General features: G+C 40.5%; 1 protein-coding gene across 1 annotated transcript; it reads left to right on the top strand.

Annotated features, from left to right (window-relative positions):
* Nucleotides 1–1,707: 1,707 nt before the first annotated feature.
* Nucleotides 1,708–23,239, top strand: wnt10a (wingless-type MMTV integration site family, member 10a). Its single transcript, XM_028394073.1, has 4 exons — nt 1,708–2,168; nt 3,627–3,892; nt 8,567–8,940; nt 20,579–23,239. Exons 1-4 carry the CDS (start codon nt 2,107–2,109, stop codon nt 21,119–21,121), a joined length of 1,245 nt encoding a protein of 414 aa, XP_028249874.1. The 5' UTR covers nt 1,708–2,106; the 3' UTR covers nt 21,122–23,239.
* The last annotated feature ends 3,534 nt before the right edge of the window (nt 23,240–26,773 follow it).

Genomic DNA, 26,773 nt, shown 5'->3' with positions numbered 1-26,773 from the left:
TCTGGTTACGGAGCACGAGGGTCTTCTTATTTACAGGATTGAAACCCCACAGCCTCTATATAAAAAGTTTACTAAATATAGCATATTAAAGGACAAATACAACAATTTTACACATGTTAGATGTAAGAAAGGAAAATTGCAGTTCATCTGTTTCTGAGTTTGGTTGGTTTTCATGCTGTGTAGACCCTGAGCATGTGATCTACCCTGATGGTGTCATAATGAGATTACAAATAAGTATAATCGCCATATCATAAGTCTATCAAATATCAACACCTATTATGCAGATTTTTGACAATATTTTATTGTTCTGGCCATCTGAGGATGTCCATTTGTTGTTCCTGATGTAAGTGATCATGCCATTTTTTTGTGAGGAACTACAACCTCTAACTAGGCCTACTCCACTCCTCCAACTCCACAAAATGGGTGAAAGCTGCTGACCATCCCATTGCCCCCCAGAAAAGACCCTCCACCCCCTCAATTAAATCATATTCAGTTCATACAAACCATACATTCATCTTCAATCAAGGCATAAATGTAAAACCCAAATTAATTAATAAATATTTTTACTTATTCTATATATTGCCCATCAACTGACTGAGGCGCTGGCTCAATGAGGAACGGTAATTCTAACCTCCACCTGTAGGGGCGGTAATGCACCGAAAGAGGTGCAGTTTGCTGAAAAGTCAGACGAAGAAGCAGGTAAAATTTACTTTGCAGCCGTAAATTGTATTACATTTAAAAAAAACTACATTTAATAAACTTTCATGTTTTCAGACATTAACATTTTGACTTCGCTCCGGTTGACCGAGTCTTCTCTCTACCTCCGCAGACACAGGCAGCCAGCAGCTTGCTAGCATTGAAGCGGACAGTCCAGCTAGCTAACCAGTAAGTAACAATAATGTCGTAGGCTAAGTTTCATCTGCTGAAAACTGATGCAGCGCCTTAAAGCCTCTGTTGATAAAATGAAATGTTAAGGTTACTATATTACAGTGACCTATGTATTTAAAATCAAGGAAAGTAAGACCAACAAGAGAAGACATTTTCTTAGTTTTGTGGGTGTCTTTGCTAAATGACAGCAAAAACAATAAATATTGAAATAATAATCAAAGTACCCATTAAAAAAATGTGTCAAACCTGAGGTAAATGTGTTGGATGCATGTTGCTTTTTAATAAAGACATGCAATGCACAGCCGCAGGCTGAACTCCACTTGAGTTCCCACAAGGAGAAACTATTTGGTGTGCCCCTAAAAATGTTCTGGAGGCGCTAAACTGTCAACAGTAACCCCAAATCTAAATTATGTCTTTCTTTCTTTTTTTGAAAGAAAGACTATAAAGAAATAGTTGTCTACTTTTATAACTGTTCCATTACTTTATTATCTTCCCTGTCCTCATAATCACCAAATATGCACTCCCTAATTTCATTTTTTTTTTGTCTTTGGGGGAAACTCTTCTCCTTCCCTTCATCACCATCCTCGTCCTCAGCACCGCTCCTCCGCTGAATACAAATGTTCTGCCTTACAGAGGGCGCAGGCTAAGTGTTTCTGGTTTCCTTATCTAGAGGGATCTCTATCCTGCTTTAACGAGCCACTTGACCTCCCTCGGCGCTCTCCTGCTCCCTGAGTGACGTAAAAAAGTGGGCTGGCGAAGCGCTAAGTGCAGTAGTTAGAGGACTATCGGTGCGCACCGAAACATCACTACTCAAGCAGACTTTAGAGCGCCTATAGGTTCATGTCCCTCTCTCTCTCTCCCTCTCGGATGTTATATCAGCGCAAGTACCTTTGTTGACGGAGATACCAGCATGTGTGCGGATGTGTTTGAGAAGCAGCACGCTCACCTTTCCTCAAAGTTGTAACAGCCTCCTTCATTCAGTAAGTTGGGAGGTTGGTGAAACTTTTCTTGAATGAGTATCGCGCCGCTGGCTGCCACATCTGGATTCGGGGAAGTTGGAGCTGTCAAGTCCAGCGCTAACTTTTAGCCGAACCTGAATCACTCTCTTTTATTTTTTTCCCCCCATCACCTAAACTTTGAGGCGGAACATTGGAATTTAAATCAAACTCCCCTTTTTTACTTTTTACAACTTTTTTTTTTTAATTATAAGGCACAGACATGGAACACTCAATCCTCAGAATAACGTGCGTCTTGGTGGTTATCTCTCTCTTGGACAAAAGGTGAGTTCACTAAATTAGTGATCGCTTGTTTGAGTTGTTTATTTGGTCATATATCATGTGGGTAACTGGAGGGCAAAATCATCTTCATTATAAGAATCAGCTTTACTTAAGCAGGGGTATAGTAATCAACCCGCAGTGTCCACACTGATGTGTGTTCTTAAACACATTAAATACAGTAGTAAAAAAATAAAGTCTGAAAGACTTCATATCACATAGAGGTGATTTCTTTCTTAATTTCTTTTGTCACATTTTTACAAATTATCTGCATTTGAATCTAAATCGAAAATATTGCTGATACACAAAAAAGTTGCCCTTTGGAAAAAAAAAAAAAAAAGTTGTTGAACTACTGCAGGAAGCACAACAGGTAGCAACAGAAGCCTAACTGGAATTAGGGAAGAACACACTGCAGAGCCACCACGCAAACAAACACTTTTTATTGCAAGTTGTAAACTACAGTGTCAGAAGGAGCACAACCTGCTTTGTATAGTTTGTGTCTTTGTTTAAAAGAAAGATCTTGCAGGGAGCACTCTTGCATTCACACGTGTACGTGATGTACGTGTACAGGTATAGTATGCAAAGTAGATTGTGTGAGTGTGTGTAACTGTAAACTCTTCACTTACACCTGGATATTTGTGTGTGCATGTCAGGGTTTGCTCCAGTATGTGTGTGCAGGTGTGCCTGAAGTTCCTGACTGCAAGTGCTCTTCTCTGTGGTGTGTGTGTGTATGTGTGTGTGTGTGTCGCACAATACAAACCTGTGTTTTTCTTGTAATGATAATGAAAAGAGAAGCGGGACACCTTTCAGCTCTCAAACTGTCATCAGTGCAGTGTGTGTTTTCCTTGTTACTGTTTCTTTGTGAAGTAGAGAGCAGCTCAGATCGCTGTCAGCTGAATTACTGTTTTTCACATGATTGATCTGCAACAGAAGCATCAGACAGTCGAGCGCAGAGACACGCCTTGCAGCTAATAAGAAATCATATTTCCTCTGGTAATTTTATGAGGCAGGTAAGTAGTTTTTCTTCTGGAAGTGTGTGTGTGTGTATGCATCCACACACACAAGGACATCCTTAAGGATGGTCAGGAGAGATTCCATACAAGCATGAAGATTTTGCTTTAAATCTGCACGTTTTTGAACTATAGGTCACAACAGCTTTTTCTTTGGTGAGAAATTGTCGCGTAAAAAAGAAGAAAGAATCACATTTTTTGTTTTATTCTGCCAATAAAAATCAATCTGAAAACAATGGAGCAGGAGATTTCAGAGTGCACTTGAAACCACGAGCATCTGGAGATGGTTTTGCCAGTGTTAACCCACAGTATGTGTATTTTTGAGGTTTTACAGCAATCTGCCATACTGGGAAGCATCGAGCCGTCAGGGTGTCTTTTTTGGTACTGTGAGAACCTTCCAGGTTTGAAATATAGTTTCTTCTTGTCGATAACATGACCTGCATCCTTCATCCAGGGTAGACTCCAATGAAATCTTGGGCCTGAAGCTCCCCAACATCGACCCGATCCTGAACGCCAACACAGTGTGTCTGACGCTGCCTGGTCTGACGAGGCGCCAGCTGGAGGTGTGCATGCGGAATCCAGACGTGACAGCTTCGGCGATCCAGGGAATCCAGATTGCCATCCATGAGTGCCAGCACCAGTTCAGAGGGCATCGTTGGAACTGCTCCAGCCTGGAGACCAGAAACAAAATACCCTACGACAGCATAGTGTTTAAAAGAGGTCAGTGTGTTCGTCACTGTCTGGAACACTTTCTGGCTCACTTGTAGTTATCACATCTAATTGGTTGATCAGTAGGCTGCAGAGGTCACCCTAAGCCACTAAGCAAAGTCTGATGTTCAAACAGACTGTGGGTTTCTCCATGAACACACTTCAATGAAGCACCATAAAAGGCTAGGCTTAGAAAGATTATCAGCCACAGCTACAAAAGGTCCTAAACAAGAGTTAATACAAGACTATTGAAAGAGATCATTTTCCACTTGGTCACAATTCATCAATCTTATCACACTAGAGGCCCTCCAAATGGTCAGGTTATCTCTAGTCACCAGCAACCTGGTGTCTACTTTCTAACTACCTGACTGTATCTTTCTCAATAACCCATACAAAAGAGCAGGTAACTTCAAAAGCTGTTAGTCACCTCCAGATTACCAAACTTCACGCGGATCGGTTTTCTGTGACGCTTTGTAGTGCTTGTAGCTTTGCAAGTCAGCCACAAAGGATGAAAGAGGATCTTTGGAGTTGGGAAGCCCGTCAGATGGGCTCATCCCAGGTTATTGACTGGAAAAGGCATCAATTTCTTAGTAGCCTGAGCACCTGGATAGACAGAGGAACACACGGTGTGGAGTATTGACGTATTGAAGTATTGAAAATGTTTTATGCAGAATGTTAAAAATTGCAGGAAATTTTAAGAAATTAGTTACACTACAATAATTTTTCTGGAAGGGAATTGCCGTGATATATTTCATCCTTATTCCCCTGCTGAACTTTAAAACAAACAAAGAAAAACTCTTAACTATACACACACCTCTGCTTTTACTTTCACTCCTCACTGACTCATTGAAAGGTTGTGTGTCATTATTAGCAGAGGCAGTTGCTGGTTGTCTGGCATCCCTGGTTTGCCTCGGGTGCAGAAACTCCAAACCACTGACATAAACAACCTCTTTAAATTGGATGATTCATCTGTTACATGTTGATACGGTGCTTTCTGAAGCTCAAAAATGGATACAAGTTTACATGCTGCAGCCTTTGTTGCATGCAGCTACTGCACAAGGGCAGAGCTTTCTGTCACATGCATTGACAGATGCGGATCAGACAGAATTGTGCAGGAGCTGTTTAACTGTTACTACCCATAGGAAAATAAATGACAGTCTTACATGCGGCTTATGCGTACCAGACTGGTATTTTTGCTTTGTAAATCATTTTCAATCAAGTGTGGGTAGGACCAAATCACTCTTGTAAAACTCATATAATCAAGATTCAAACATCCTTTTCATGTTCTAAAGAGGTTTTTAGGGTTATTAGGTGCTCATATTTTCATACTTTTTGGTGTTTCCTTCATCAGATGCCGCACATCTCTCTGCTGATTGTGTCTGATAACTTTTACATGGGGATGTTTGGCTTGCATTAAAAACTGGACTAAAGAGGATGCCAGGCATGGACAGACAGAAATAGGAGAATTGGTCCTCTTTCTGTGTCTCTCCTTCCTCTGTCACTGTGTCTGTGTCCTCCCTCATCGGGCTGCTCCTAATGCTTTTATTTCCCTTGCCAGTGCAAGTGCTTGTGAATTTGCTCTCAGCACTTTCCCAACTCTCTGCGGCAAAAGCATAAACCTGTTTAGTCGGTTTCTGTAACACAAAGTGACAGTTTCCTTTGAAACTTTAATTCATTTTGCCACTTTCTCTGCCATCAGTTCAGCCGGGCGTGCCACAGCCGGTGAATTATTTGTTAGATTGATTTGTTCCCGGTCTTCCGGGGGACTGCGTCGCGGAGCCCAGCTCAGAGTAGGGGAAGAGCTAAAACAGGCTTTCTATGTATGAGGATGGGCCTAAGTGCCATCGCTCTGTTTCCTCTCCCACCTTGTGTGGGCCAAGGTGGAGGAAGTAGGAGGAAGTAGGCAGGTTATGAGTCAAATTATAGAGTCAGTCCAATTTCTTCCTGACATAAAATGAGATTTATAATTGCTCTTGATCAGATATCAAATATTATGAATGGTAAAACAAAATATGGGTAGAAACATGGTTTATATCATCAGTTTTATATATATATATATCACTTCAATGCTCACTTTACAATGCTGTATTTCTTACGGCTTGTTTACACATTCATCAGTTTGAAGAAATGTAAATCAGTCTGCATCTGACAGCCTGCTGGTAAGTTATGAAAATGACAATAAACTTTGAAGGTTACTTTTGCTTTGTTCTGTGCGGAGTTTGCATGTTCTCACTGTGCCTGCGTGGGTTCCCTCTGGGTGCTCTGGCTTCCTCCCACATTCTAAAGACGTTCTAGGTTAATTGGTCACTCTAAATTGCCCGTAGGTGTGAGTGTGAATGGTTGTCTGTCTGTGTGTTGCCCTGCGAGGGACTGGTGACCCGTCCAGGGTGTACCCCGCCTCTCACCCAAAGCTAGCTGGGATAGGCTCCAGCACTGCAGGACAAGCGGGTTAATAGAAGATGCATGAATGGATGGTTACTTTTGCAGCTATGGGCCCTCTTGTGTTAGTAAGTGCGATGTGAATTTTGCTGGTCTGGGCAGGTTTGCTTTGTCAGGTAAATAGTACAAAAAAGCTTGTTGCAGATGGGAGAAGTCTTGAGACTGTAAAAAGCATCTGTTGATGAACTTAATTTTTTTTTTTTTAAACATAACCAAGTGATTTTGATGGCTGAATATAATATACAATATAATAAAAATGATTTGATTTTAATGTTAGCATTGATACTAAATAGCAAGATGGCTTTGGTCACTTTTACTACACTGCCTCTTGTGTTCAGTGTATGTGTGCAACAGCACAGAAGTACAGAATGAGAGCAAATGGTACACCATGTGATGTCACAAAAAAACACACGCACAATTGTATCAAGTTTATTTAACATATATAAATAAGGAAGCAACATCAAACAGCACTTTAGGGGGCAGTTCCAGCTAATAGCTTTTTATTTGACTCCAACAAGCAGTCTGAATCATTTCCCCTTCGAGCACTCCGCTGTAAACCCTGTCAGTGGTTTCCTTTTATGTTTTCTTTAAAAGTTTCCATTATAATCTTCACTGTTTTCTAAACCAGTGCTGCCAGTGGGGCAGCTTTCATAGAACCGGAGGGCACCTTCACAGGCAGTAAGCCGAGATCTATAAACAAACACCATAGAGGTTAGAAGTGCAAGTGACTCTGTTGCACCTCATCTTTCAATATTTGTGGATTCCACAATTGGACATGGATTTTTTTCTTTTTTTTGTCACAAGAATATGGATAGATTCAATGTGTTTATATTTCCAACTGTGTGTATGCTACTGTAACGTTAGTCTTATGAATTACAGATCAGTCATAGTAGAGCATGGACATTAGTCAGGGAGGGAGGCAAAAGCACTTTTAATGTAGAGATTACATGCACACAGTCAGCCAACTGAAGTGAAGGCAAAACCTGTGGTACAGTAAACTCAGCCTCTTTAAACTAAATAAATGCATATTTGGTGGTAAGCAGCCATCACAATGTACTGTATGAAGTGAAATTAATGATAACTATAAATGATTACATGGCCACTGTTAGTTAGAATAAAAGATGGAGAAAGGCATTTGGAATCAGAAAATTTCATTCTAAGGAGACCACAGTGAGGTGCACAGCTGCATGCTTGTATATGAGCGGTAGGACAGACAGAAGGAGACACAACCTTGTTTAGTCACTGTGTGTGAGTCCCCTGTGAGTCCACTGATGGGAGTGGTGGGGGTCTGTTCATATTCAGCTGGACCATAGAGACAAACTATGTAAGTGTTTGGAACATTTAATTGCTCTTGTCCCAGATGTTTCCTTGTTTCACTTGACCTCATGTGTGTGGAAGTGTGTGAATAAGCTGTTAAAAAACACAACACATCATGTCACAAGTTGATATCTGAGTTTGTCTTGAACCAGATCTGGTTGGTTTTCCATTTTGGTAAAACATTATAACCTTTACCTAAAACATGGGCACTGTTGTTATAGCAAAGAAAATATGGATCGTTTTTCCCCCATTCTACTTGGAAATCCCTCATAGGGAAAATCCCTCAATGAGAAAGTCTCATTTCATTGTAGACGTTCATGACACCTATACAAATATATGTTCTGCCTGCAGTTTATTGAAATTAACGCCATTTTACAGTACAACATGTACATTTCTCGGCAGCAGCTTCTTTAAAGATCCATGGCCTCAACCCCTTTACTAACTGCTCCATGAAATGAAATCCTTGTTTTTCTCCAATTTCCTCAAATTTAACATTGACAAAACTGGCACTGCATTAACCCTTTCCAAAGCTGACAGTTTCTTTCTCTACATTGACAGCTCCTCTGTTTCCCCCTCCCCTCAGGTTAAGAGTCATCCTCCAATATTAATAACATCACCCAGCCATTAACCACCTCCATCCCTCCTTACCCCCCATAGCACTGCAATACTTGTCCATAGCTATAACCTTGATTACTGTAATTCCCTCCTTTTTAGTCTTACTCATAAATCTCTCCGTAAGCTTCAACTGGTGCAGAACTCTGTTGCTCGGCTCATCACAAAAATTCCCTCCACTCATCACGTCACCCTCTGTGCTGACACAGCTCCACTGGCTGCCATTCACATTGATTACAAAGTCTGAAATTATCCACATCGCCACCCTCTCTTGTTCCCTCACACAAACTGTATAACAATATTATACTCACCCTACAGGTTTTCGAGAGAGTGCCTTCGCTTACGCCATCGCAGCAGCAGGCGTGGTGCACGCGGTGGCCAACGCCTGCTCCATGGGCAAACTGAAAGCGTGCGGGTGTGATGAGAAACGGCGTGGGGACGAGGAGGCGTTCCGCCTCAAGCTGCACCGCTTGCAGCTGGAGGCCATCCACCGAGGGAAGGGTATGGTGCACGGTGTCATGGAGCACTACCCCGCTGACCTGCCGGGTCCGCAGGACTCCTGGGAATGGGGTGGCTGCAGCCCAGATGTGGAGTTCGGAGAGAAGTTCTCGCGTGATTTCTTGGATGCCCGTGAGACCTACAAAGACATCCACGCTCGTATGAGGCTGCATAATAATAGAGTTGGGAGACAGGTGAGTGCAGTAATAGTTGTGTTGTACTACAAGATTTGGATTCAGTTCTACTGCATCAGACACACAATTTACCGGTATCACATGCCAGAATCCTGTTTTTTCAAAAATTTTGTAATAACAATCCCACTATTATTCAACAGTCATATGCACATTTAGAGTTTGAGACTTTTTGGAAGTTTATGCTGCGTATATCCAATTTTCTTCTTCTGTGCAGTGAAACAGGTGCATTATCGAAAATCAAATCAGATAAGGAGTTTTTTGTAGCATGACATTGTTGGTGAATTTCATTCCTGGTTTTTATCTGAGAATGTAGTGATGATAGAATTGTAGTCCAAATTGGAAATCCAGTCTGTGTAGTCACTAGGAGGTCTAATTGGATTAAATTTGTGTCCTATGTAACTTTATTTATGACTTGACTACTCACAATTACATAGGATTTGCCAAATTTCAAGGCAGATATGTCAACCATATATGCCCACTATCAACAGTCAGTCAAGCTTTTAGGGCATTGATAGCATTACCAGTCCATATACTGCAAAAGAAAGGGTTAATATCATTGTTTTACTGTACCTCTGTAAAAGCCTTAGTGTGCAGTCAAGCATACTGTACACTATGAACTGTTTCATCAAGACTTTAGAGTGAGCCTTTGGCCTTTTACCCTTTTCCAGTGCAAAGCAAAGAGATGTATTCTGTCAGGCAGCCACAGTGGGAATTCCCAATATGAATCTTCTTTTATGTGTTAATACACAGCTGCAGGGATTGCATCAGTGCCTACAGTATGTCTGGAGTAAGTTTCCACTTCATTAAGACACTGATTTACAGCATATTTGACAGAAACTGTTTGATTGACACTGATTAAGGATGATGAAGGTTTAAATAATATAATCATTAAATGATTAGTAAATAATCTGATTAGTGATTAGCAATGAAATTGGAACGTGTACAACTAAAACTTTTCCCTGATTTGTGGATTGTAGATTTAGAGTTGTTTTGGTGTATAATTATAATTACATAATACCCAGACACTGATGGCACCAAGATGCAGCATGCCATAGTTTTGTTAAAATGACATTATGGGATATTTGTGGTATTTATGTCTGTATGTGAGACCTCCTTTTGATGTAATTTCCCAGCTGACTAGTTCCAATGGTTTTAGCCTTGAGCAAAGCAAGACAAAGATGTAAATGACAGTGATAAGCCTCCGCAGTGTCCAGCACTACAGTGGAACAGAGACAAAAAACAGCCGTAAATTGCTCATTGTTCCTGTTTCCTCTTGAGTAATTTGGGCCTGTATCTTTTCATCAGTTTACTTCTGGTTTCCTTGATTATGCAGACAAAACACAAATGTGGAGTGCGTCAGCCCAACTCAACAACAGCTGGTCTCCCTGTCCTGGAGTAGCTGTAATGGTAGAAAACTACTATAACTGTGTAGACATATGTGTGACGTAAATTCTGATGGGTGCTGTGGACAGAGGAGTAAACACAGGCGTTGGCTGACAGGAGTAGTAATCAATTACTTGGTAAAGGAAAGAAACTAATTTGCCTTTTTGAGACTTGTTTAGGTGTAGCCAACATAGCCAACATGCAGGGATTAGTCTGCCTGCTATACCTCCTGATACCACAGTCTCATAATTGAAGATTTAAAGGTAACAGCCCACACAACCCAGGTTTGATCCTATTTTGTCTTCTTTGTGCAGTATTCTTTTCAAATGCACTTTAAAAAGACACTCAATTTTTGTCCAAAGGTTTGGTTTGGGGTTTCTGAAGAAGGAATAAAGTGAAGTGATCCGGTCATTGCTGTGAAATTAATCCCACCTCCCAAAAGAAATTTGTCCGGAAACAGTTCATACCAGACTTCTGTTTGCAGATTGACTGTGGTCAAACAGGTAGAAATAATATCTCAGTACAAGTGTTGTCAAACTAGTTTGGTCAAATGCAGCAGTTTGCAGTCAGTTATTTCTGAGGAACAGACAGTTGCCATGGACACAGTTACAAACACTACAGACATGTCCAATCTGCTGTAAAGGTTTGGTTTCATTTTAAATCGATATCATCTGTAAAATTATTACTTAACATAAATGGAATGATGTGCAGTGATCTGGTTGTTTTGAGGATTCACGGTCATCCTCACGCTTCACTGATTGGCTGTAGATGTCAGGTGATAAATGGCTGGAAAAATGCATAGAGCCATATTAGTCAATCTTCTGTCTTTGTCATGTAGAACAATAGCAAATTCAACAGGATGCTGCTACATAAGAGGAGCCAACTCTTAGACAAATTAATGATGTTCACAACATGAATGAGTGTTTTCTCCTAATTTACATTACAAACAAGTTTATCCAACCAGGCCAGTTCCATCTGACAAGTGATGTGCCAAATGGAACTCAGATGAGAGCAACACAGTAGCTCAAAGAAAAACAAACTAAAACTGGCACTACACTGCATCATTTTAATTTACAGTTTGATCTTTCCAGACGGATAGTTAGGAAGGCTAAGTATTGGCTCTCCGATTCCTCACAATAAATTTAGTTTTCAGTGTGCCAGGCTGCAGATTCCAAGCCAAACCAGCTGAGGCATCCATCAACTGAGAGAAATTTTGACCCTAATTTATCATCAAAGACACATTGGAAAATACTGTGGTTACTACCAACTGAGACTAAATGACACCTAGTGCTGCAGAACTTTTATCGATGGCCCCTGATGACCTAGAGTTCAGCGCTGCAGTATTTCACAACTGACTCACAACATCCAATAACTCTGAGCCAAAATAAAGAGATGAAAATCCCTATTATCAATACCACACCAGCAGCTTTTTAACTAACCTGTTACAGCTCAGAGATCACAGTTTGAAGGCGTGTAATAATCAGAGGCATACCCTGGGCAGAAAAAGGTAACAGAGAGGCATCGGTGTCAAGGATAAAGAAACCGGGGGAGACACAGAGAACAAAGTTGTGAGTCATTACAGGCCTGTTACTGTAAAACACCACGCATCTGATGACTTCAAGTGTTATAGAGTGGTGCAGCGAAACCCCATTAACAAACACACACATGTGTACACAGCCCTCAGAATCAAACACAAAACACTGACAGGTGGAGCCTCGTAATAATGCCTGTCCCTACCCCTGTAGGTCTTTCCTCCCACCAACCCCACCGCTTCACCTCCCTCCACCCCCTTTAACCCCCCCTCCCTCAGAAAAGTAGTCTTTAAGCAGAGGAATGCGGTGGTTTTTTAGCGGGGTGTGCATGTCGCCTCATGCCCACCCCAGGGTTCTCACGACGTCCCGTCTTGTTTTTAGCCCTAATTAGTGGCTGCTGGCAGTTTGGAAACAGATGTTTAAAACCCTGCAAAAGATTTTAGACTTCAAACACCGGGGCGGAAAGTAGAAAGAGATTCGCCCTTCCTTCCCTCCCCTCTTCTCCCCCCACTGCTCTGCTCTGCTCTGCCTCCTCCAACTTCTCTGCAGCGGGGCTTGCTACAGAAATAATACCATACGCTTAAGGGGAACAAGAAATACAAATGATATAAACAACACGGTCAACTACAGGCTTGACCTGCAGCTTGTTTATCCTTATCTTTTCATTTTCATTTTTTTATTGATAAATCAGCTCCAAAATTTCACCATCATTTTGCACCGATGCTCAGTTCAGTCCGGCATGATATGTTATTTCCAATTAACCAAAACATGCTACTGTTCAGTAGTTATATGACTGCACACATCACTGGGTTGTACATTTCATGGACAGGTTATTCTCCCTCTTATCTGTGATTTAAAGAGCGCAACTCAAAACAAACGCTTGGCACGCTTTCTAGTGCTTATGTTGCAGAGCTCAATTCCATGTGGAGGTTTTGTTGAATCCTGTCTGTTCATTAGGCAGGTGGTGACAGTGCTGCCTGTGCAACAGTCTGCTGCGTTACTGGCAAGCAGCGTCTGGTAATTATAATTTACCATCAGGCCCTGACTTCAGGGGAGTAAGAAGAGATAGGTGTGCAGGTTTTTCAGGAAAGGAAACGATGCACTTCAACTCCTTCTCACCCCGCTGATTTGAATATTGGCAGCTAGGCATTTGATACATTTGAACATTTTGTGTCGCATGACTGACAAATCATTGTCAAGCGGTTACATTCATGATGGCACTTGTGTCTTTGGTATTTGTTGACTCTTCAATAGCATATGGGGGTAGTGCAGTAGTGTGTAGCAGCGTGCAGGTAGGGTTGGATTGATTGACTTTAAGTTGTAATTTGTTACAGAGGTAGTTGCAAACAGTGTGCCAGTAAACAGAAAATCAAAGTGCCCACCTTTGACTGGACCTTTAAAAAAAAAGATGCAAATTGACTTGAAGCTCAGCGTTGCTTCACAAGGGCACTGTATGATTTCTAAGTAAGTCATCATCATTTTGAGTAGCACTCCGTCCTGATTCATCCAACCCAGTAATAGTGGAACTCCTAGCTCCTTTTACGGCTAATTTAACCCTTAAACGATGATAAACTGCTCTCTAAGGGCCATTCACATTAATTGTTGAGTCAGAACCCACACAAAAACAGCAATGTGTTTGATCAAAAATAGAAACATTAGTGTTGGGTTAGTCCAGTGCTCCTTGGAGCGTTCCTGAGTCCTGACACACCGTTTGATCTGACCTAACACACACACACCAGAACATGCACACACAAGTACATGTACACACATACTGTGAAGTTGCACCCACTCAATCCTTACAACTCTCTTTTTTACTTGCACACACATATGAGTGTATACAGGGGCAAAGGCTTCATAGTAAAAGCTCAGCAGGTGGAAGTGCTTATGTTGGTAATAACGTTTTATTAGAGTCACTAAATGAGAGCTGTGGACATTGTGTATTTAACTGAGAGTAAATACCATTCACATAGTAACAGTGTAGCTCGTACTGTATACCATATATGCATTTGCTCAGTAATTGCATGTCATTGTGTTTGCATGTGTGCGTGTGTGTTTGTGTGCGTAAGCTTAACTGTTCTTTTGAAGCAAGGCGTTTGATTTGTTTAAAGTGATGTCTGGGTTTAATGTGTTGCTGTGGGATTTGTTTGTGTGCTTTGATATCGCCCCGGCTTTCTGCTCGGCTTTAAAGGCCCTTTAGTAGGTTTTCTTTGAACTGACAAACATAAGGCAGCATGCAGACTGGTGTGCTGTTTATCTGCGAAAAGGGTCGACTGTGGGACACATAGACATCAGATTAGGATTTTCCCAAATGCGGTTAGCAGTGATGACACAGGGATTGGCCAGCGATTAAATTCAAAATGGGGAGTAAGGCTTACATTTTGCTAGTGCAGTTCAGTTTGTTCCGCCACATGGTGAGCATTCAGTAATACTTGCATGTGGCGTGTATAGCAAGAAGTGTTTCTTTATATTTATATATTGGTATATATTATTATGACTATTGCACAGCTGTGCTGAATTCTCACTTCTGATTGGTTAGTGTGTAGCTTGTTATTTCTGATGAACAGACCACAGATACAGTATGTAACCAAAAGTAAATGGACTGGTTGATATAATCAATGTATTGTGTCATTGTAAGGATAACCCAGTGGAAGTTCCTGTTTCCAGACTAACAGTTGCAATCTTCAATCCATGAACTATATGTTGCAGTTTTAGAGCATATAATGAGGGTTTAGATGTCTAGATGTTGTGTTAAGAAAAAGCCCAAAGAAATGATCATAGTTTGGTGTAAAATAAATTGCCTGTCCAGACCTAAAGGCCACCTGATGACTTGATGATGATTATATTCGGCTGAATATTGAAAAAAAAGCCACATTCGGCCTTCGGTTTTGTAAGTTAAAAGCACAGCCGAATAGTGATGCAATCACTTAATGTATAGTGACCAGGTGCCAATTAACAGGTCGGCGGTGTGGAGATATTTCAAAGTGCAGGAGAGCGATAACAGAATTGCAGTTTACAATGAACATTCAGCCAAATCTATCTAGAGGGGGTTCCTCCGCATGGAGCTTAAGCACTACTACATTCATTTGTCACCAAAAAGCCAAACACCCCAAACAGCATGCTGAGTATGAGTGAGAGACGGCTGCAGCAGCTAAAAGAAAAGCTGATCACAGGACCCACTCCCGTGTCCGACGTCTTTGAAAAGAAAAAGTTTGCAAAGGACAGTGCCAAAGCAAACGGAATCACAAAGAAGATAATGGAGTACATGGCTTTGGATGATCAAACGTTGTGGAGGACATTGGCTTTTTGGAGGCTTGTGGAGTACATAGAGCCCCGTTACACAATACCTAGCATTTTATTTTTTATTTTTTTGAAAAGTAAGGCTGCCATAATATTTAACAAATGTCAGAATATTCAATAAAACTCTACTTTCTAGACTATTTATGAAAAAACAGTGAGAAAACTTTGATATTCTGCCAAACTTTAAATTTATTCTTCGGCTACGGCCACAAATTTTCACTTCGGTGCATCCCTACCATATGATGTATAACACATCTGATTTATATTATATAAATTTCTATAACATAGGCATTATGACCATTTTAAGTTGTTATCACATACTTAATGTGGATTTAGATGGAATGAAATTGACATTGTTTTGCTTGTATGTACAGTTTGGTATATCAGGCTGCATGGCTAAAGTAAGAAGTTGCAACGACAAGATTATTATACTGTATGTCATTGGATATTTTTGTTGTTCCTGTGGAAGTTCCCTGTGCTGCAAGTCATCACCAAATGCTTCATTACAACTGACGTGAGTCCATATTGACTCACTCAAGCTTGATAGTGGGTGAAGATGACACTGTCATAGGCTAAAATGAGTGTGGTAACACTTCACCTTTGGCATACTGCGGTCCTGGATCTCAGTATGTGTTATGACAAGGCTGCAGCAGGCATGTGCATGCAGGAATAAAAAAAAGCCCCATTAACTTTGAATGGACCAAAAAATAATACTGTGATTACTGAGTATTAAACACGTGATAATGTCACATTGATTCTATCAGGTTGTCCTCTTGGTTCCCCAAGAAAATACTCTTTATTTCATTAATGCACACATGTTACGAGGCTCTGATCTTTGGTCGAGTCCTCCACATTGCACAGTAGTCTGCTTGTACTTTTCCCTAGCCTACTGTATTATGTAGCCTGCAGTCCTAGTCTGCCACCAACATGTCGTATTTGATCTCTGTCTGGGGTTGTTTTATAGATGCCTCTGTCTACTCTCTAAGCCAATTAAAACTTGCCAGATGTTTGTTTCTAACTGTGGTCCACCATTCACTTTAAAGCAATTACATCTCTGTAGTGTAAGCCAAAGTGTTAGTCATGAAGTAGCATATATTAACAGGTTTCCATCCTTATATATCTAAGCACCCTAGGCTTCCAAATTATAAAACTTACCACTACTCTTACACTACTCTCCTTGGTTAACACAGTGACCTAGTTTGCCAGCTCTATGTACATCTAAGAGTGTAGCTGAGAGTAAGTGGTGCTCAAGTTGTGGATTATTTTGCATATAAGGTCATATTTAAAGTCATATTGAATACAGACACGTGGAATATGCTAATCTTATATGCATTATTACAAAATGTAAAAACTTCAACTTTAGCGTTCTCACTGTATTTTCAGAATTTTCTAACAACTCAGGTTTGTCAAATCAACATCACAACATGCAGAAATTTCCACTGTTGTCTGCTGTGAACTCAACCTACAGACTTTTACCAAACTTTCTTGGGGTTCATAGCTCTGTTTGTGATTTCCTCACATGCCCGTCTGCCATATTTGAAAATGTGAACATGAGACAGCGTGGGTCCCTCACAGTAAGAAGGTTCCTGATTTGAATCTGGCTGGGGCCTTTGTCTTGTGGAATTTGCATGTTCTGCTAGTGTCTTTATTTTGGGTACCTTACGTTTGATTATTAAGGATGCCAAATTGGCCATAGGCGTGAGTGTGAATAGCTGTTTGTCTCCCTGTGATATACTGGTTACCTGTCCTGAAAGCTGGGATATGCTCCCTGTGGCTCAATGCAGAACAAAAGAAAGAAAATAGATGAACAGCAGCTGTTGTCATAAATTAACAATGTAGAATAAATAAATGATGGCATGGGAATTAAATAGTCAATCATGACAGGTTAGCCAGAATAGCTGGCAGCAATCTAATCTGTACGACTAATAGCAGCAGGCTATGATGATTAGATAGCTAGATGGGCAGGTGATTTGTGATAACACCTGCACACACACAAATGGTCTTTGTGTTGTGACAGCACAGAGATAATCCAGAGATCATGTCCTCCTCCTATCACCCTTCTTTTCCTCTGCCCTCCCTTCACCTCTGAATTTACTGTACAACCTCCCTTCAGTCCACAACTCCTCCCTTCTTCCTCCTCCTCCACTAGCCCCTAATGCCCTCAGGGTTTAAATCACAATATCTGCAACAGGATAACTATAAATCATTTTATCACCTTTCTTCCTGTTTTCACCATAGGGGTATCTATCATAAACACAGACAAAGAGACAGACACACAACATTTCTCTATCATTTCTTTGTCAAACACAGCCATAGCTCAAGGTACAGATGTGAAGGAGGAAAACACAACCTTTCATTTGATCATCAATCAACCAGTGGTCTAGATTGGGGGGAAAGAAAGTTCATTATGTTAGAGCAGTCACCTCAAACCCTATTCACACTGCTGTTGTCTAAAAAGTCCTTAAAGCAACAAGTGAATGATTCCTTTGGTTTGGTTTTGGTTTGTTCCACACAAAGCACGTTTCACCCGCAGTTATTTTCTTTTTTTAAGAGCTTGCAGGCTCTGCCCAGTCAGAGGGCATGTGCGGCGTGCAGCATGCCCTGTGTGTTTAATGAACAAATCTACCATTAAAAAAAGGAACATGCAGATGTTCTATCTTTGATGCTGCATTGACAGATGTATTACACTTTAAATCGAAGGCTGTGTTCCCTGTAAAGTCTCACATTTCTTTAACAGTCTGGACCTCAGCTAAGAAGTTGTTAATCTAATTGGCTGTCTGATGGAATAAACCAGCATGATGCCACTTTATATATTTCCATGTCACCATTTCTGTTTCAAGAATTTTAAAGATTTTATTGGACTGATCAATTTCTTATGATAAAAGTGTGTCGCAGGGGTAAAAAAAAAAAAAAAAAAAACTTTTTGGACTGATGTGTGTCATGCATTGAATGGGAACTGTATTAACATGGTTTGTCCACTATGTCATACCATTGCAGGGTGACATATGGTTACAGGAAAATGTTTAATAGACACACACACTGAACTGTAAAGGGAAAAAAGGAAGTCCACTATTATGTTCCCTGTCTGTGACTCGACCAAGCTACAAGTACCAGCACTCAGATGAAGCCTATGTAGAAGTATTAGAAGCTGTAGTTCCTCCTGCAGCCTCTAGAGGAGTGGCTCCAAAAGTGAGTTAAATCCTACAGGGTCCTTTGTTTCAAATTATTATTATTATTATTATGAAACAAATATGACCAACACAAGACCCTGCTGCATTTAAATCTCTGAGCAAATATATTTTCTCTTGTGTAAACTGATCTCACATATACTGTAAATACTGCTGTGGTTCTTAACCTTCAAAAACATTTCCCTACTTCAGCTGTATGTCTAACTGTAATTAGAAGTAACACTCTTTGTCTGTTTTTGCTGTTAAAGTGTCCTCTGAAACGTCTCCTCCTGCTGCAAATCCACCATCAAGCAGTAGCAATGTGGATGCAATTATGACTCCTAGGTCAGTTTGTCTCTTTAAGGTTTAAGTGGGCTGGAGCATTTCATGATTACAGACTTTGCTGTGTGTTTAAGGCCAGCACGTTTGTGATTCTGGGGTTGCCTGTGCCTCTATGAAAAAAAAAAAAGAAAAGAAAAAAAAAAACAGAAGCTGCAATCTGGACTCAGTGCAAGTGCTGTTTGAGCTATTATGGTGTTGTTTACTATAAAGTCTTACAGCCTCTCTAGTATCTTCCTCACCACTGATCACAGCTTCTTTTCAACACTCTCAATCACAGTGTCTTACTGTTTATCCAAAATGTACACTTCTAAGTCACTTTCTGTTAACCTTACACGCTGTGAGCAAAACATGCAATGATCCAAAGGTTGAAAATATTTTGCATTCTTTTGCAAAATTGTTATAATACAGCATCTACATGATGCTAACATTTCATTTTCTCAAATGCTCCACATTACCGTCAGGTTTGATGATTGATGGGAAGGCAAACATGTGCCCAGACATAAACAATGACTGTATGTAAATGTAACTATATAAACCAATAGACCCGTGTAATCATTCTGGATGCACACTCTGTGGAGTGCTCTCCTTTGCTGTGCACTTACTTGAAAGGTGACTCTGCATTGTTCACTCAGCATAGCATGAAATGATGTCTCGCACACACAACAAGCTCTTTACAATATTCAACAACTTGTCCTTGTACCCTGCGAGAAAGCCAGAATAGAGCAAGGAGGCAGGCGGAGGATCTGGCATCTCAGTGTTATACACTCAGTAGTTCGTATGTGCTTTGGTTCCAACTTTTGCCTTTTAATGGAGGGCTTGGCAAAGTCATTTCTTAACAGGGAAAACATCCACTGAGTCATTTCTGTATCACAATGTTACACAAAAACAAGTCGTACATCCTCATTCGAATAAGATTTTTATTCTACGTGTGAGCGTGTGTGTGAGACAAGTCAACCTACACATGTGTAGAGTGTTAAGTTCTGCACGTGTGTGTGTTTGTCTGTGTGTGTGTGTGTGTGTGTTGATAGGGGTGGCAGCAGTAGCATCTGTCAGTAGTCTGGGTGGCCCGGTGTTCCTGTTGGTAATTGGATCTTTAAGTTTAGTGCTTGTAATAGACACACAGACACATCCAGTCAGGATGCATGTGTGCCAGTGCAACAAGGTCCTGCATACAGACTGGGGAAAAACCTGAACCCTCTGTGATGCAATTCATAGGTTTCTGAAGGGCGGTTTGAAGCTCGAAGCTCTTGGCAGCACTTTACTCTGCTTAACACCCAAGTTATCCAAGTATAGGCAAAGCAGTGGAGGTGAGCAGCTGTGGCACTGTCATTCAAAGTGGTCACACCCTTATTAATGATGCTTAGCTTTAAGCAGTATGGATGAGTTATAAAACATCCCACTCAACATCATGTAAGAATTCATTTGTGTGTGTCAGTTGGAGCTTGGACCACCCTGGCTGTTGATTTCGTTCCATTGGCCAGCATTAAACCATTAAAGTGAAAATATGTAAATACTGCAATCCTCTGATGCCTTATGTGCTGCTACATGTGGGTTACGCATGGAGTGATTGCTTGATGACAAAAGATGAATAATGACACCACTATCTCTTTTGGTAATGCCTGCATACATCTGTGTTATTTGATAGCAGCATGTTGAACAACATTCTCAGCGTCAGACCACCTGGATTTTCCAATGAGGAAATAATATTTCTTCAGGGCTGTATGTGTCACTCAGAATAAGGTGGCTTGTTTAAAATTGTACAGTAAAGAATGTAGCACCATGTATGTGTATATATTGAACTACAACCGGTAATCAAGATAGTCATCAATCCTTCTTGTTTGTTTTTTTCTCCCTCCCTCGCCTCTGCTTGCTTCCTCACTCCATCCTACTCTCTCTTTTCGTCTGTGTTTATCCCAGGTGGTGCTCGACCACATGAGGAGGAAATGCAAGTGCCACGGGACGTCGGGCAGCTGCCAGCTGAAGACCTGCTGGCAGGTCACTCCAGAGTTCCGGGTGGTGGGCTCAATCCTCAAAGAGCGTTTCCACATCGCCACGCTTATCAAGGCTCACAACCGGAACACTGGACAGCTGGACCACTCCCACCACAACCATCACAACCACCACAACCATCACAACCACCATAACCATCACCACCAGCACAACCACCACAATCACCACCACTCGCATCGGCGGCGACCCAGCATCAATGAGCTAGTCTATTTTGAAAAGTCGCCGGATTTTTGCGAGAGGGATCTCGGTTCGGACTCGGCTGGCACGCAGGGCCGGATCTGCAACAAGACCAGCCCTGGTATGGACAACTGTGAGAGTCTGTGCTGCGGGAGGGGCCACAACATCCTGCAGCAGACGCGGAGCGAACGTTGCAACTGCAAGTTTCATTGGTGCTGCTATGTGGTCTGCGAAGAGTGCAGGATAACAGAGTGGGTCAGTGTCTGTAAATGAAGAAACACACACCAAGAGACTAACGAAAAACCCAGACTGTTACTTTAAAATGGGGGATATGACTGTACTATAAGGGCCCCTTTTTCTTTTTTTGCGGTGGACTGCGATATTTCTTTGCAGAAAAAGATGAGCAAGGTGAAGCAGTGAGAGCCAGCAGAAAGATCTGTGTGTACGTTGGTAAAAAGATGCACATCCAGCATGTTTTTAAAGCTGCAAATACTCAGAGAGCTTGGATATGGACTGCTTTCCTCCTGAGACCAAGGAACATATCGGATAAATATCTAAGATGAAATAAATATCTGTTGACTGACACACAGCTGCAGGAGGTAGATCACAAGCAGAAAGAAAATACAAATTGCTTAATAGATCTGCATGAATCTTACAAATCTCATTAGAACGTCTTAGCTAGATGCCTCGTTTCCACACGGTCTCTCCATTTTTGATATAGACTGTTCCCCTTAGTGTTTAACACAGAGATGGTAATGTGTTTATGGATGAAAACTCCACTGGAACCATGGAAGAAAGGCTCTATTTTTATTATATTTCAACATTTTGTACATATATAACTAAAACACTATTCATTTGGCCATAATTATTGTGTAAGAAAATGTTGATGTCATGACAATCAGAGTGAATATAGACCAGAACTTGCAAATGTGCCTTTATTTTTGGCACTAACTGGCAGCCACTTAAAGCTTTGTGCAAAATAATGTGAGTTTATATTGGGTACGATAGCTATAAATTTGCCTAATTTGCAAACATAGTAAAGTTAGCCTCCTTACTTCTTTGACAACAGTGGTGCACAAATTCCATGAGATGTTCAGTGCTTTGATCCACAAGGCACAACAAAGGGCAGTCACAAATGCAGTGAGAGTTACTGATTCCCATAGGAATGCATGAACTTTGGTTTGCTTGCTTGTAGACACAGCTATGTGGAAGCGAGGCATTACAGCTTAAATCCGGCCATTTTGTGCATACATTTGTCATGTACTCATACTCACAGAAGAACATATATGGGGCACTTAAGACACCTTGTTCAAGGATAATTTGACTTTTTCAATATATTTTTTTTTGCACATACAATACATCGAGCTGAGTTTGGCTCAGATGACAATCGCTAACAACACCTGATTAGTTTCCATTTAATTACATTAAAAGGACCAAACTTTTATAAGAAAATCTGAGCGTTTGTAGCTTCAGTCAATCAAAAGACTGATCTGAAACTCTGATTGTCGCTGCTGCTTCCTCCTATCAGACCCTCGCAACTGAAAACACTTCCTGTCCTCTAATGGAGGATGTTGAGATAAAATTAACACAAGAAAAAGCACCACTCCTAAGATTCATATTGTGGACCCATTGTTTGAAAATCATCGGCACACATGCTTGTTTTCAGACCTCCCTACAGTTGTTACACATGGTCCTAAATTACATTATTCATGATGTACCATGGGTGGTCGTTGTTGTGTGTGTCTGTGTGTGTGTGTATGTGTGTGTGTGTTTGTGTGAGTGGTATGTAATGGAAGGGGACCGTCACACAAAACCTTCATTTAACATCATCAACACAATCTGAACAGCACTGTAAATAATATAATGCTGCACAAATACCATCAATAATTTCAAAGTGCCTCAGGTAAACTGAGCGCACATGAACAGGCTCCAGTTTCTCACACTATAAACATCCTAAACTGTCATCAATCAAAGTGTTTCCTGTTTTGTGATGCAATGTACTGTGTGCAACACTGTAAGCTTCTTGTAATATATCTACACTCACCTTCTTCACACTTTTTTGATGTGTACAACAGGGATATGCTCATGTCAACCTCAAAGTATATAAACAAGAATGTTGATATGAATTTTAGCATATATGTACATTCATAAGATCATGTTCGGTCTTGAGAAACATGTATGTGTAAAGCTCCTTATCAGAAAGTGTAATTTATTTCAAGCAAATATGTTTCTGTGTTGAAAGCAGAGAGAGAGAGAAAGGAAAAAAAATCTGGGATTATATTTCAGATTATTTTGATTCTGATAAGTAGTTTGCACATACAGAACCATATCCAGGAAAACTCTGGGAAGATATCAGCAATATGCATTTTTTTCATGTCATAAATGTAATGTATGTATGTATTTTTATGTTTTAATATGGTTATTATCTAAGTTATTTTATTTTTGTGGATAACTTAATATTTGTAAGACAATAAAGACAGACCATAATAATGAAAGGGGCTTTAATGTGATGAATAATAAAATACATGAAAACCGTGGAGATATATTATGTTTATTTTGTCAGGAGTCAGCTACTGTCAGCTAATGATGATGGATTCTGTAGTAACTGTATGTTACAGTATATTACTGATTAGAGGCCGAGTTTCCTACAGCTTTCACCTTATAGAAAAAAACATTCCAACTGTATTATGACTCTTTAGCAGCTGTTTCAGACACAATTTAGGAAAAGCTGTTGCTATAGAAACACTTGGCTAGCTGTAGTCTGGCAGATTATTCTCAATGAAAATACTAGATTCCAGTGCCAGTTCATGTGGCAAGGACCTGGGTCCCATGATCATTAGATATGCTGTGACCTGGGTGCTCCCCTGCATGGATATCATCTTTGTTGTGCATGAACACCGTGATAACTTTTCCAACATATAGGAATGAAGAGCTCTCTTTCCATTTGTAGGTCTGCTTGATGGATTCATCCATAGCTGAAAACAACCTGGTATGTTATGTCACTCTCATACTTCAATGCAAAGCAGGGGAATTACATTATACCATATATTAACACTTAATAAGGAAAAGGTAGGAAGCTTTTATTCTAAATTCCTACAAAAAAGCCAGCATATTGTGATTACAATTATTACAGTAATTACTTTTATCTGTACATAGACTGAATGTTATGTTAAGTAACTCAAGATATACCCAGACAAGATAAGACCATGGTCAAGTGTAGACCCTCCCTTACCAGTTGCTGCTTGCGTGCAGAGAGAAATCCTGTTGAGTGTCCTGACTCACTTATATATTCTGTGCCCTGAGGGAAGTGATGAAGTCACCAACTCAAGTGTAAGAATGCAAGAGATACACTTTCAAAGTAAACAGATGTGCAGTAAGGTGCTATTTCAGAGTCATGCGATTCTATTCTTACCCAAACATGCAGCTCTTCTCTCTCTCTCTCTCTCTCTCTCTCTCCCTCTCTCTTCCATCTGTACGTTGAGCTCAGTGGAGTGAAAAGGCTCTTCACCTCCTAAATAGTTTATGTGTGAATGCATTGCCAGTGACGCTGCGTGTGAATTGAATGTGTGTGTTTGTTTATGCAAGTGTGTGTGATCCTTCTTTTACGGTCACATGCATTTAAGCGACAGGGTGTGTGTATGCAGTATGGTATCGTGTGTTCACAGGGACCTAAAGTCAAGCTTGAGTAACCTGCTGCTGGGTTCTTCTTCCAGAAGGATTAAGTTGCTGGCAAATCAAGGTTCAGCTGAATCTCTCTATTGTACAGAAATAAGAAGTGCTCCACTTTTTTCACCTGTAATGATTTCATTTTGCTCGTAAAGAAACAAGCTGTCACATAAGCTGCTCAGGATCTGAACGTATATTAAAATAAATAAATAAATATTAGATTACCCTAAAGAAAGAAAAAAAACATTAATCTTCATGAGAATAGCTCTTGCCTGTGAATGTCAGAATCACCAGGCCTGGGCTTGTGTGCAGAGTTTATTTGAACAGTGGCTGTTATTTTGATAGAGAGCAGGTCCCAAAGTGACTGCAGGTCTGAGCTGAAACAACATTATGCTGCTGAATGAGATTTATTGTGTTATGATCCCTTGACATGAGCTAGCAAGTCTGCATCACTTGTTAAACATTCTTTAATGTTTTCCAAGACAAGGTCAGGTTGTTGTGTAATGATGCCTAAATGGACACTTGCTATGCATGTGAATAACAGGAAGTGATGACATCATCAATGAACGTAAATCAATATCCTTCATTTTCACAATAAAATGTTTAGTCCTATTGCAAACTGGCAACAAGTCATCAAGCTATAGCCTATAATTGCATTGAATTTGCATATTCTTACAAGTAACAAGCTTTCAAACTGTAATCAGTGGTTTTGATATGTGCATGCAAGAGATTAAGGAACAGATAAAGAGTTTCTTTCTAGCATATCATATGTTTGTGAATGAGCATTTGTGCATGCAAGTGTGTAGACATACTTTGGATGTGCATGTCTATGTTGCAGCTATCCTTGAGACCCTGATCTAGATCTTTGATCGTCACCCTAACAGTCATCTTAGCCGAGCCAGCGTTCTCTTGGGTGAGTTGCTCTTGAAAAAAAAAGAGATACAAACAAGAAGAGACGGCCAATCAGAGTTAAGTCAAAAAATACTTGCAAATCCAAAAGACACAAGGAGACAGAAAAGCAGCTAGCTGCTGCAACCTTGATGAGGAATAAATGTTCTCTTTGCTGTTTCCCTCAAGGGTGGATTGAACAGAACAAATGTGAGGGACCAGTCCCTACAAGTAAACTCTAGAGAAAGAAAACTGAATAGTGAATTAGAAGAGTAATCCGCATGTGCTATGTGTCCATGACGCATGTAACGAACAGCAAGTGAAGCAAAACAAAAGCACCAGCAAACACTGTGTGCTAAAAGTATCACATGAGCTCTGACAGCACTCACAGTTGGTCAAGGAAGCTCAGTGTATGAAGCCTTGATGTCATTTACAAATATCGACAGAGCTCGCATAAATATTAAAGTAAAATGATTCAAATGAGAAATAGTTTCTTTGATATATCCATAAAGTTGAGGAATCACTTGCTTAGAACTGTGTCTTGTTACCTTGTCTATCTAAGTGCTTTGCTTCTGATTGTCTTATCACCGTATCGTCACTTTGTAAGTTCCATGTTTGGTTGGTTGCTTTGTTTGGTTTTCCTTGGGTTTTGTTTTTTTGGTATTTAGTCTTCTGGCTTTTGTTTTGAGGTATTCATTTTACAATAAATACCTCACCTCGCTAGTGAACCTATGTTTCCTGGATCAGTCCGCATTTGTGTCCTCCTTATAAAGCTCAAAACTCTCAGTTCTGTGAAACATGGTGGTGGTAATATCATGGTCTGTTTTGCTCCATCTGGGCAAAGATGACCTGTCATCGTTGATAGATCAATCAATTCTGAAACATACTAGTGACTTCTAAAGGAAACTTTCAAGAAATCTGTCACAAGAGTATGTGGATCATGCACCAAGACAAAGACCCTGACCACACAAGTTATACGAAAGAATGGTTCTCTGCACTCTGCACGTTTTGGGCCGTAATTATGCAGAAATATAGAGACTTTCAAGTATCACTGCATATGAAAATCTTCAGTAATATTCCTGACCATATCATCCAGCATTAACTGAGATGTTTTGTTCTGACTTCAGCGGTGCTTTTTCTGCTGCGTGGCTTACTAATAATATTTTGCTTGTGAACAGTCACTCCAGATTCACTAGGGACGGCTTAAAATGCATGTTACAGTAAAAATCTGGAAGGATTACAGTCCCCGAATGTCATTTTAGACACAACACGTCATAGATGCCCTGGGTTGAAGCTAGATCACAGAAGACCACACAAGTAGAACGTTTAATCCAATAATCTGCAGTGGACCTACCCTTTAAGGTTATTATC

Source organism: Parambassis ranga, chromosome 21, assembly GCF_900634625.1.
Source record: "Parambassis ranga chromosome 21, fParRan2.1, whole genome shotgun sequence".
In the NCBI taxonomy this organism is placed as follows: Eukaryota; Metazoa; Chordata; class Actinopteri; family Ambassidae; genus Parambassis; species Parambassis ranga.
The sequence above is the reverse complement of the archived record's forward strand: the minus strand, read 5'-3'. Positions and strand labels throughout refer to the sequence as shown.

Coding starts and splice junctions, on each gene's coding strand:
- wnt10a (XM_028394073.1), top strand. CDS start 2,107: ATGGAACACTCAATCCTCAGAATAACGTGCGTCTTGGTGGTTATCTCT. Junction 2,169..3,626: donor ATCTCTCTCTTGGACAAAAG/GTGAGTTCACTA, acceptor TCCTTCATCCAG/GGTAGACTCCAATGAAATCT. Junction 3,893..8,566: donor CAGCATAGTGTTTAAAAGAG/GTCAGTGTGTTC, acceptor CTCACCCTACAG/GTTTTCGAGAGAGTGCCTTC.